General features: G+C 42.9%; 1 protein-coding gene across 8 annotated transcripts in view; it reads right to left on the bottom strand.

Moving 5' to 3' along the window:
* The window catches only part of LOC311144040 (histone deacetylase 4-like), a 184,699-nt gene that overhangs the window by 88,686 nt on the left and 82,588 nt on the right, over window positions 1-13,425 (bottom strand). For all 8 annotated transcript variants that reach the window (XM_084179974.1, XM_084179972.1, XM_084179973.1 and 5 more), the window contains 2 exons: window positions 10,898-11,018; window positions 7,922-8,040 (listed from right to left, as the gene is read on the bottom strand). In XM_084179974.1, coding sequence (XP_084036100.1) covers window positions 7,922-8,040; window positions 10,898-11,018 — 240 coding nt within the window. The remainder of the gene's footprint in view (window positions 1-7,921; window positions 8,041-10,897; window positions 11,019-13,425) is intronic.

The following is a 13,425-nucleotide window of genomic DNA, read 5'->3' as shown; positions in this document are numbered from 1 at the left end:
CTCTTCATCCAGTATTAAGGAAGTTAGAGGTCGTTTCGCGAGCCAATGCTAATTAGCATTAGCGTAATGACTGGAAGTCTATGGTATCTACTAGCAAAGCTAATATTAATGTTAATCCTAATTGTTCTAATGCTAATTAGCAACTTTCAGTTACAGGCCCAATGTTCCTTTGTCTCCTAACCCTGTTAGGACACACACTATCTTGGTCACCTCAAAGACTTTGAATCAACCTTGCACAGTTAGTTTCTGTGGGGATAAGAGGGGAAATGTTAGTGCTGTACATATATGCTACTAGAGTGGCTGACTGTTGTATTACAGGTTACTTTCCTGTAACTTGGTTATGCTACTATGTACTTGTGTCTTGAAAAATATGAACACACATTGAAAAGCTAGTTGGCTTCAGCTATTCAAACACAACAGAGTTAAGGCAGAATAACACAATACAAAATAAACCAGGGCAATTTATATGCAGGCGAAGGTGTTTGAGTGTAATTATGTTGGCCATATTGGATTCAGAATATATATATTTTTTTACACCAAAACAGCCTTTATGGCCATGAGGGTTGAACACAATTCTGAAAGAATGCCTATCATCTACACTCTTAGAAAAAAAAGCGGCTGTCTAGAACCTAAAAGGTTTATACGACTGTCCCCATAGGAGAACCCTTTGAATAACCTTTTTTGGTTCCAGGTAGAACCTTTTGGGGTTCCAGGTAGAACCCTTTCCACAGAGGGTTTTACATTGAACCCAAAATGGTTCTAACTAGAACCAAAATGGGTGCTCCTATGGGGACAGCTGAAGAACCCTTTTGGAGAAAAAAAAATTCTAAGAGTGTACAAAAAATAAATATTTACATTGGTAGTCATATTGGATTTTGGAAGCCATATTGGATTTGAGGCAAAATCCAGGATGGCCCAAATAATAATTTGTGGTGGCCCCCTGACTAAATTACAAGAGCAGGGGCTAAAGATACAAAATCTTTCAAGGAACCTTGGACTCCAAAATATTTAATTTCGATGTCTGAGCCCATTTGTTTTCCTTAGAGACCATTACAATAGCCACAACATCAAAAGACATGTGAAACTGTATGCATTTTTGTCAGGCAGGACGAAACAGCACTGAACAAGTGCACACTTTACTTGGAAAGTTGTCTATTAATCAGCTACCAGAAAATAAAGCTTACATTCATCATAAATATTCATAGTTGATATTTCCAGCTATTGTATCTCTGTATTTAGAGGTCTATATTTCCAAGATGCATTAAGATATCCTAATGCTGTTTATTTGTGTATAAAGGGCAGACAACTGACTATTTTATTCCACATTTCTGCAATATCAGAGCTTGCAATATTGGGTTACATGAGTTTATGTGACCCGTCCCCCTCCAGCCAGGTATTATTCTGCACTTTTTTAGTTTAGGCTTGGGTGTCACAATCTTTTAATTTAACCACTTTTGCAGTAACATATTTTTACACAACCATCAATTTCATAAATGGGAGACATTAGAAATATGAAAAAACATGATTGTGTTTTGTTCTACCTCGGGTAGGGGTATAAAAAAAATATTGAGGCCTTGCCACTCACTAGCCTATTTCTCTTCTCTTTCAAGCCCAGACACTGACAGCTTTATTCTCTGCAGCACCCACTGGCAATATCCTTCCTCTCTCTCCCTTTCCTTCAATTCATCCGAACCAAACCAGTTGACCCTTTGGCTTGGCCCGTGACCTCGTGTGAAATGGGTCCGGCTAGAGAAGGCACGCTACGTTCATCAGCGTAAGTCGGGCAAGGCCCATGGGACTCTCTTGGCTTCATTTTATTAAAATGTTTTATTTAACCTTTATTTTAACAGGGAGCCATGCGGAGACCAAGGTCTCTTTCACAGATGCGCCCTTTATACACATCAATACACACATCAATATACACATCAATATTCACGTCAATACACGAAAACCAAAACACAATCATAGAAAACAAACATCTTTCAGTAAAAAGGTCCTCAATCAGCCTTTTGAATTGCCCTAGAGGCACCAATTCATCCAACTTTAGAGGGCCTTGCAAAAAAATGAAAGCAGATTTACCTAACTCAGTGGAGACCGGGTCTGGTATCTCGTATGTCTAAGTTAACAATAAAGTAAGGTACGGTGGAAGTTGCAATGCATCGATCTACGAGACTTCAAAGAGGGCCAGCCTACTTTCTGATACAGAATGCAGTGATGTGTACTGAACCTATAGCCAGTAATAGTATAGTGTATATATATATATATATATATATATATATATATATATATATATATATAGTATAATAGTAGCGTAGTGCACTATGATAAACTGTGTCCAATGGCCTGAATAAAGTCGCAGCTGCATTCATATAGACAATATTGCCATAGTCTATAAACGGTATGAATGTCGACTGAATAATTTGTTTTCTGCTATTTAATGAAAGGCATGACCTATTCCTAAAATAACCCCATTTTAATTCTTAATTTCTTAACTAACTCATCAACACGCTTTTAGAAAGATAGCTTTTCGTCAATCCAGATACCTAGATATTTATATGTGGGGATATGATCAATGAGGGCACCATCCAATAACATACGCATAAATCATCAGATACATTTTACGTGATTTGGAGAACAACATATACTTAACACATACTCATAATAGCAGTCAGTGGATATTTGGTCAGGGAATGTTTGTTATTTGTTTTCCTACCCTTTCCCTTCAGTATCCTTGAATATGAAAACAGGGATAAGAGTTTAACATGTGCCTCTCTTAATGCACTTGGAACGAGGTGCAGCCAGAGAATACATCTGGCCCATTTGGGACGAACGAGGACTTTGAGTGTGTGGGGTTGTTTAATGAATAAGCACTTTTTGAAAGTGCACTTTCAATTTGAGGGGCTGAACTTGCGGTTGAATTTATGAAAAAAAAGCGGTAGAGGGCACTTGTCCAAAAGTCTTTGTTAACAGGATCAGGGGTGGCCCAGTCGTGAACGTCGTGCATTAGCAGCTGGAGTGTATGGGAACACATTCAAAGAGGCAATTCCTCTGACAAATTATAATCCAATCCAGTGCAAATTAGCCTGACTCTCCCAATATGGCTGACCAAGCGAACAATAGTAGTTGACAATAAGGTGGTGCAGACTACCTGTATCCACAAAGCTGTCTTGAAGTAAACTGGCCACAGATGGATGCCGTGTTTATTTGTGGTTTTGTTGGCACATACTGTATTATAGGATTTTCTGAGAAGGTGCAGGAGGGGGATTCAAGGTGTCGTATAGGGGTATTAAAGAAGGTACATTGGAACCTTTGATAGAAAGTGGAAGATAACTGGAGGACGATTCTCATTCTTGTTCGTATGATCTCAGTGCATGACGCACTAGTTGCTTTGTAAGTGAAGACAGGTGGATGTGGGTTAAGCTACAGAAGCATCGACACACTAGCCTGCAAATGCTGCATTAGCTTTCACATCAGTCTAGAACAGCCACCACATAAAATGCATGTCGCCCCAGTAAAACACTGCAACACTGCTGAATAAATAATACACTCACTAAAGTTGCATGGAAAGAGAGACATAAAATAAGAGAGGCGTAAAATTTGCCATTGGGCCTTCAGTGCTGAGCTTTATTTGTAGTGTGGCCGAGTGGCTCAAGCAGACCCAGAGGGCCTAAGCCATAGGACATGGCTGGTAGCCAGGAGTGGAGAGAGGGCTGAGTCGGGGATGGATGGGTGGGTGGAGTGGGGAGATGGAGGTTTGTGCCCGTGCCAGGGTTTTCTCTGTTCTCTCACGCTCAGAGGAGAGATGGCGGGGGTAAAGTGTTGATGCAGGCAGAACCAGGGGCTTATGGCCTGTCTGCTCCGCAGGCTGGAGGAGCCCGTTGGGGTTCACCCCGGGATGCAGTGACTTTGAAGGGTGTTAGTGCGGCCACGCCAAACGACCCACTGCAGGGGCACAACCGCACTGTCTGCTGACTCCAGTCCTTTCGTTTTTTTCCCTCCCTCTCTCACCTCCCTCTCTTTCTAATTCTCGCCTCCATCATGTTCCCTCCATCGATCTCTCTCTATCTCTCTCTCTGTCTCACCTAATCTATTTTTCCTCAATTTCTAACCCTAAACCTCTCCCTCCCTTTCTCATCCTCTCTGTCACTTCCTCTTGCTCCCTTTAGGAGGGGAAGTCTTGCTAGCTAGTATTGACACTTTGCCGTATTGGCTACTGCATTCACTCCCAAACATTCTGTAGCATGTTGCTCGAATGAAACACCGAAAAGTGAGGAGAGGAAATCGCTGCTAGAGACAATTTACAGTAAACAAATTATCCATATCAAAATGCTTGGCCCAGCGTCGTCTGGTTCCAAAGTAACTATTGTCCCGATAAGCAGACATGACTGTTTGATATCAATGTAAAAATATTGATATTTTTATGTCCAATATATTGTTGTTGAATATCTACTGCAACAAAATTAATACAATGGCTTGCGAAATTATTCACCCCACTTGGCATTTTTCCTATTTTGTTGCCTTACCTGGAATTAAAAATGATTTTTTGGGGGGTTTGTATCATTTGATTTACACCACATGCCTACCACTTTGAAGATGCAAAATATTTTTTATTGTGAAACAAATAAGAAATAAGACAAAAAAACAGAAGACTTGAGCGTGCATAACTATTCACCCCCCCAAAGTCAATACTTTGTAGAGCCACCTTTTGCAACAATTACAGCTCCAAGTCTCTTGGGGTATGTCACTATAAGCTTGGCACATCTAGCCACTGGGAATTTTACCCATTCTTCAAGGCAAAACTGCTCCAGCTCCTTCAAGTTGGATGGGTTCCGCTGGTGTACAGCTATCTTTAAGTCATACCACAGATTCTCAATTGGATTGAGGTCTGGTCTTTGACGAGGCCATTCCAAGACATTTAAATGTTTCCCCTTAAACCACTTGAGTGTTGCTTTAGCAGTATGCTCAGGGTCATTGTCCTGCTGGAAGGGGAACCTCCGTCCCAGTCTCAAATGTCTAGAAGACTGAAACAGGTTTGCCTCAAGAATTTCCCTGTATTTAGCGCCATCCATCGTTCCTTCAATTCTGACCAGTATCCCAGTCCCTGCTGATGAAAAACATCCCCACAGCATGATGCTGCCACCACCATGCTTCACTGTAGGGATGGTGTTCTCGGGGTGATGAGAGGTGTTGGGTTTGCGCCAGACATAGCGTTTTCCTTGATGGCCAAAAAGCTTAATTTTAGTCTCATCTGACCAGAGTACCTTCTTCCATATGTTTGGGGAGTCTCCCACATGCCTTTTGGCGAACACCAAACGTGTTCGCTTATTTTTTTCTTTAAGCAATGGCTTTTTTCTGGCCACTCTTCCGTAAAGCCCAGCTCTGTGGAGTGTACAGCTTAAAGTGGTCCTATGGACGGATAATCCAATCTCCGCTGTGGAGCTTTGCAGCTCCTTCAGGGTTATCTTTGGTCTCTTTGTTGCCTCTCTGATTAATGCCGTCCTTGCCTGGTCCTTGAGTTTTGGTGGGTGGCCCTCTCTTTGCAGGTTTGTTGTGGTGTCATATTCTTTCCATTTAAAAAAAATGGATTTAATGGTGCTCCGTGGGATGTTCAAAGTTTCTGACATTTCTTCTCCACAACATTTCTTGTCCCTGACCTGTTTGGAGAGCTCCTTGGTCTTCATGGTGCCGCTTGCTTGGTGGTGCCCCTTGCTCAGTGGTGTTGCAGACTCTGGGGCCTTTCAAAACAGGTGTATATATACTGAGATCATGTGACAGATCATGTGACACTTAGATTGCGCACAGGTGGACTTTATTTAACTAATTATGTGACTTCTGAAGGTAATTGGTTGCGCCAGATCTTATTTAGGGGCTTCATAGCAATATATATGCACGCATCACTTTTCCATTATTTTATTTTTTTGAATTTTCACTTCACCAATTTGGACTATTTTGTGTATGTCCATTACATGAAATACAAATACAAATCCATTTAAATTACAGGTTGTAATGCAACAAAATAGGAAAAAAACGCCAAGGGGGATGAATACTTTTGCAAGGCACTGTATCTCAAAAGCTAGTCAGTTGAATACATGTAGGCATTGCTTGTCAATAACTGAAAAATACAGTGGGGGGATTTTAGATCCCCATGTTCCAAATTAGAGATATGAAGTGGATACGAGGGAGCGGAAGAGACACGGATGAGAAGTGTGACATTTTCCCTCTGACATTAAAGACAGACGGAGCCTCCTCCAGAACGCGACAGCATAAAAATGTGCAGCTGCCGCAGTTACGCCTGCCATGGTGGGAGCCGCCAGTAGAGCGGAGAGATGTGGCGTCGCAAAAGGGGAAATGACACGCGCTGCACTCTTCACCCGTGAGTGGTTTAATGACAGCGGAACACAGATAAAAACCACGCAGAGCCCAGTGTGGACAATGAGGTCTCAGTGCTTGGCTAAACAGCTGATAAAGAATAAAGACGAGTGGGTGGTGTAGAGAGTGTGGGATGGGAATGTATGGGGAGGGAGTGTAATGCACAACCTGACTATAGTGTGGAGAAGTGATATGAGGGGATGGTCTTTAATTAGGAAGGAGGGGGGGGGGGGGTTGAAATATGTGGAGCATGCATATTGTCGTTGTAATGTATACCTTTAACTATAAATTATATTACAAGCCTGGTACCTGAGCTGAGGTGCTATGTACTAATCACACTGTAGAGCATCTATGACCTTTTCAGTTATCCCCGAGTGAACAGTGCAAGGTAAACAGTAGCAAATCTTAAACATTTCCAGACATGAGTCTGTGCTGTTCATTTTTTTAGGTGTCTCGCAAGGCTCAAACCTGGGCCCTCTCCCGTTTCTGTCATAACATTTCCGCTTGTTGCCGGGATAATGCATTCCTGTCCACATCCCCACAGGCATCAGGGCTGTCGGTGCTCCAGAGTACACTGAGGTAGATCTCCAGGTGGATGAGCAGGGACAGACGCGTACAAACTAACCCAGACGCTAACTGAATAATCACTGCCTAGCCCCCACAGGCAGGGGGCTCTGCTCCGAGTTTTACACAGCAGTAGTAGAGTTTCTCAAAGTTTTGAAATGGGTACTCTACAACCAGCGCTGCTTGATATCAGACTCTGTATGTTTCATAGACAGCCTGCTTTTTTTAGTTGGTTTGTTTTCTTATGTTTCTCATGTCAACATTGTTCTCAGGTTGGTAATGATTTGTATAACCCTGCTGCTCTCTTGAACCACATCTCTTGAATAAAATACATCATCTTAACAACGCTAACCCTTACAAATATAGAAAGGAAATAAGAAAGCAGCAGAAATCCTTATACTAACCAGTCACGAAGAACTCTTGAATGTCAAGATAGTGATCATAGTAGTAACTGGGATTGATAATCTACCCCACTGGCATCTCTAATCTGCCCCAACACTACAATGCTCCACACATGACACTGCTAATGATCCAGAAGCAAAGACTGCTGGGACCTGGGGAGAAATTGGCCTGCACTGCGTCACTGGTGGCAACTGCAGTGGATCACTGGTGTCAACAGTTGTGTCACCCATGACAACTGGCACAAGGTAACTCAGTTGGCTACATCTACTTTAAATGTTTTGGCCCAATACTTTGGCCCCATTTCCTCCTGCTGATCTGAAAAAGCCTGCATGAGTGAAGGCAATATGTTGGAGTAGGCCAATTGGAGCTGTCACCAAATTGCTTACACCTATTCACCTACTCACTTTGACTTAATCTAACTAACTGTTAGATTAGTTACAATGTGGAAAGAGAAAGTTGGAAAGGTAAGAGCTTTCAAAAAGAGCTTCAAACACAGTCAAGGAAAGCAAAAAACACATTGATAGTTCACTCCAAAGTGAAAAGAGGTCAGGGGTTAGGGTTCAGTGGTAAGGTGGCGGAGGCCTACCTGTCTTGCGGAGAGGGAAGTTGTCTTTGGGGTCGTACATCCCCAGGATGGCGTGGTTGTAAGTGGACATCCCTGTCTGGGGAGGGGAGCTCTGGTCCAGGGAGCTGTGCTGGGTCTTCCTACATAAGGGAGACAAATACACATTTACAATATTTAATTTGGCTCAAAGGGAGCAAAAGTCAACCTCACTTGCAAGATAGAGGATGTCTGGTTATTGGAAGTAAACTGAACATATTCCTCCATTGTAGATAAATACATTTAGCGATTGCACACAGTATGATGGATAATCACCAGCATGCAATAAGCAATCATACATTTGTAACATCTGCTCTTCACGAAGCATTAAGGCACAATGGATCCATATTTGAAAGGTTACACACACACACACACCACAAACACAGGACACACAGTTCACTCCCCACCACACACAGCCTGCCCTCAGGCAGACCTTTTTATTTATGGCCCAACACTTTGCATGCCATCTCAGATTACCCACAATGCATATGCCCAGCCTGAAGGGGTGCGAAGCACTGTGTTTGTAAACAAACCCGCTCTGACACGGCAACGAGCGGGAACAGATCTGATGGAGCCATAAAAGCTCCTACTACTGCAAGGACCTGCTGGTGTGCGAACGATCTGCTGATGTTGCCCGTCTGTCCGTGCTAGTCTGTCTGACTGGGTAACAATAGTTCATGCCAGTTGATGTGGCTTAAGTAGTATGAGGGAGAAACAGGCATCTGTCTGCCTCTCTGTTACTGCGTGTCCATCTATCCTCAGCTATCATTGAACAGTGTGTACCCGTCTGTCTCTGTGTCCGTCTTCCTTAACCGCCATTATGTTCCACTGAGTTACAGTAAAACCTTGAAGAGGGCTTCATGTTTCTCAGTTAATTGCTAAGAAAGAACAGCATTGATGTTTCCTCTGTCTGGGGCCAATTGAGGTCAGCTGTCGTCTTCGCAGCGCACTGAATTTAAATCTGTCTGGTTTTCCCCTCCATCTCAAATACACAGCGAGCCCGTCTAGGTTGCATGGCTGACATGTCTTTGGCTCATGTGGCAATTATAAAAATGATGTCGTAGCTGTCAGAATATATGCACGTTTTGATGAATAAAATATCTGTTGTTTGATGTCGTCTTAGAGTGCTCATTTTATGTGGCTGCTGTCAGTGGTCTTTTTTGTGGGAGGTGCGGTAACAGATGAGTAAAGAGTAAACAAAACTAAGTAAAACCCCTGTAAAACTGTCAAGTGAAACTTTAAGATAATTCATATTTGAGCTAAATCAATAGAGAGCATGTCCTTCAGTGCTACTGTTGCACTGGCTTCATAGTTATTACTGGGAAGAACAGATGACGCCACTGGATTGGACTAGCCCCAGCCTCACTAACACTCAATAACTTTGACAAGGAAGACACCAATGGGGAGATAAACTTATCTCCAAGGACTTAAAGATGGAATCTGCATTAGGGGAAACAGCGCCACTGTCCACCCCAGCACCTTTGTTATTGTTTTTGTTTTGTGGATGAAACGGAGGTAAGGTGGTAAAAAAAATGCAGTACATATTCTGCTGTTCTATTGCGCGTGCAAAAACTGTTGGTTGTTTGCAGTAACTTCTTTGTTGTTGTAATATCCCAAACGGACGTGGCAGTTTCACCATTAAGTATTCCAGCTTTAACCATCACTACTACTGTAGTGAAAGAAGGAAAAAAAGAAAGAAAGAAAGAACAAAAAAGAGAGAGAGAGAGAGAGAGAGAGAGAGAGAGAGAGAGAGAGAGAGAGAGAGAGAGAGAGAGAGAGAGAGAGAGAGAGAAAGAGAAATACATCCAAAAAAGAAAGAGTGTGGTGCCAGTGTGTTAATATTTATCGGGTGGTTCCTCTCAAAACCCTTTCTGTGCACCCTCTCATTCCCCCTTATCAGAAGGTGACAGCAGAGGTGCCGGGAGATGGGCTACGTGTCTGCGTGAGGAGAGGTGAGAGAGAACAGAGAGAGAGGAGAGAGAGAGAGGAGGGAGGAGGGAGGAGGGGAGAGTGGGGATGCAGAGGTAGGGGTGGAGAGGGGGGATGTAGAGTGAAAGAGAGAGGAGGAGGGGAGCAAGAGAGAAATTGGGAAAGAGAGAGAGCAGAGGTAGAGAGAGAGAGTGGGCCTACGTAGTAGATTCGGTCTGAGGCACAGACAGTGAGACCCAATCCTAAATAGAACCTTTAGCCCAGTGCTAGTCAAACCTTTTCAGCGGGGACCCCATTTTTTCCACCAGAATTTCTGGGGACCCCATTATTTTCCCAAGAATTCCTCGTGACCCCACCCCAAATCTAATAACGCAACCATCAAATCGATAAATGTCTATTTTTACATCAACAAATAACCTTCAATTCATTACATTTTCATCTCTAGATATCCCCTTTCCTTTCTTATCAAAATGAAAAGAAACCAATAAATAAAACTACTCCGAAAATACAACAAATCAAATTTTTCTTTCTCATAAACGTTTGTATATTGTCCCATAAAATAATTAGTAATCTTAATTGTCCCCCCCCACCAAAAATAGTATATAAAAAAAATACAATAATAATATGCCACTGCAATTCTCCCGCGACCCCATTAGAGGCCGCGACCCCGACTTTGAATACCACTGATTTAGCCCTTAACCCTTGTACACTTGTGTAGAACTGAGTGGATTGCATATGGTGCAAGCAATATGGCGGCAACTCTACCTAGTATCAGAAGGCGAGATGGAGCTATTACCATACTGCTTATACTTAGCATATCCTTTAAGATCTACAAAATCTGGATAGGGCTGGATTTTTTTTTTGGGGGGGGGGGGGGGGGGGGGGGGGGGGGGGGTGAGGATGTGAGGCTGTGCAGCTTCCATGAAGAACAGAGAGTTCTGACATGTCATCATTTGGCGCATTGCACCGGCATAAGTAAGTTAAATTGTACCTATAGTTGGGTAAGAGTAAGGGTGTGGGTAAGATGCTCACCTGTACCAGTAACGTGGGTCAGTGGACATGCAGTGGTTGAGGCTGCGCTGGGCCAGGGCTTTCTTCTTGTTCAGGACAAACTCCTGCAGCCTCATCTTGACCTCTGTGCTGGCCACCGCACCTGGGAGAGATGACAGAGAAGCCATGGGTTAGGGACTACAAAATGACAGGACAAGTACTACAAATACAACCTTCAAAATAGCCTGGAGGATCACGTGTCATTCTGGTTACCGCTTCAGATGTGGCTCCTCCTTAATGTTGGATTAAACTTGAATAAAGATCTTTACATGCCCCAAAGACATTTAGTTGAAATTTTGCCTTTCTATGTCATTTCAACTGAATAGGGAACTGAATCCAATGGGGGAACAGAAATGAGAAAACACAGAATCATTCTGAGTGAAATACTACTATAGAATGCAGCCTGAAGGAGTGACTGAACAGGGCCCGGTTTCCCAAAAGCATCTTAAGGTTTAGTTCATCGTTAGAACCTTCGTAGGAGCATCGTTAAATCTCTGAGCTGTTTCCCGAAACAGTTGAAAAGGCTTGTGATCTAAAGCCTGAAATGTTTTGAGACAATAAGTATTCAACCCCTTTGTTATGGCAAGCCTAATAAGTTCAGGAGTTAACATTTTCTTACCAAGTTACATGGACTCACTCTGTGAGCAATACTAGTGTTTAACATGATTAACCCAAACATACAATTATCTGTAAGGTCCCTCAGTCGAGCAGTGAAGAGATGGAATCTAAAACAAAAATCCAGAAAATCTCATTGTATGATTTTTAAATAATTCATTTGCATTTTATTGCATGACATAAGTATTTGATCACCTACCAACCAGTAAGAATTCCGGCTCTCACAGACCTGTTCATTTTTCTTTAAGAAGCCCTCCTGTTCTCCACTCATTACCTGTATTAACTGCACCTGTTTGAACTCATTACCTGTATAAAAGACACCTGTCCACACACTCAATCAAACAGACTCCAACCTCTCCACAATGGCCAAGACCAGAGAGCTGTGTAAGGACATCAGGGATAAAATTGTAGACCTGCACAAGGCTGGGATGGGCTACAGGACAATAGGCAAGCAGCTTGGTGAGAAGGCAACAACTGTTGGCGCAATTATTAGAAAATGGAAGAAGTTCAAGATGACGGTCAATCACCCTCGGTCTGGGGCTCCATGCAAGATCTCACCTCGTGGGGCATCAATGATCATGAGGAAGGTGAGGGATCAGCCCAGAACTACATGGCAGGACCTGGTCAATGACCTGAAGAGCTGGGACCACAGTCTCAAAGAAAACCATTAGTAACACACTACGCCGTCATGGATTAAAATCCTGCAGCGCACGCAAGGTCCCCCTGCTCAAGCCAGCGCATGTCCAGGCCCATCTGAAGTTTGCCAATGACCATCTGGATGATCCAGAGGAGGAATGGGAGAAGGTCATGTGGTCTGATGAGACAAAAATAGAGCTTTTTGGTCTAAACTCCACTCGCCGTGTTTGGAGGAAGAAGAAGGATGAGTACAACCCCAAGAACACCATCCCAACCGTGAAGCATGGAGTTGGGAACATCATTCTTTGGGGATGCTTTTCTGCAAAGGGGACAGGACGACTGCACCGTATTGAGGGGAGGATGGATGGGGCCATGTATCGCGAGATCTTGGCCAACAACCTCCTTCCCTCAGTAAGAGCATTGACAACGACCCGAAACACACAGCCAGGGCAACTAAGGAGTGGCTCCGTAAGAAGCATCTCAAGGTCCTGGAGTGGCCTAGCCAGTCTCCAGATCTGAACCCAATAGAAAATCTTTGGAGGGAGCTGAAAGTCCGTATTACCCAGCGACAGCCCCGGAACCTGATGGATCTGGAGAAAGTCTGTATGGAGGAGTGGGCCAAAATCCCTGCTGCAGTGTGTGCAAACCTGTTCAAGACCTACAGGAAACGTATGATCTCTGTAATTGCAAACAAAGGTTTCTGTACCAAATATTAAGTTCTGCTTTTCTGATGTATCAAATACTTATGTCATGCAATAAAGTGCAAATTAATAACTTAAAAATCATACAATGTGATTTTCTGGATTTTTGTTTTAGATTCCGTCTCTCACAGTTGAAGTGTACCTATGATAAAAATTACAGACCTCTACATGCTTTGTAAGTAGGAAAACCTGCAAAATTGGCAGTGTATCAAATACTTGTTCTCCCCACTGTATATATAGCATTCTATTGGTTGCAAGAATTTTGTATAATGATTTAAATTGAAAAACTCGTAAGTTTTGAATCCGGCGTCGTTTTGTGTACCAGTTCATACACCATGTGCCATGGAATCGGTACATCGAAAATCTCCTCCCAACTATTTTGCAACCTGTATGGCGCAGCTGTAAATTTTTTGGTCATTAATGGAAACTGGTCTACTTTTTAATTTCATACATTTTTATTTTGCCAATTTTTGTCTTTCATGCAGGGCTGACAGACAAGTTCCTTACCTTCTCCCCTTTCCACTTGCCTACCCCATTTTTGCGGTAATGCTGCAATCA

Source organism: Coregonus lavaretus, assembly GCF_964263955.1.
Source record: "Coregonus lavaretus genome assembly, chromosome: 16".
Classification (NCBI taxonomy): domain Eukaryota; kingdom Metazoa; phylum Chordata; class Actinopteri; order Salmoniformes; family Salmonidae; genus Coregonus; species Coregonus lavaretus.
Note: the sequence above shows the minus strand (reverse complement) of the source record. Positions and strands in the feature narration are given on the sequence as shown.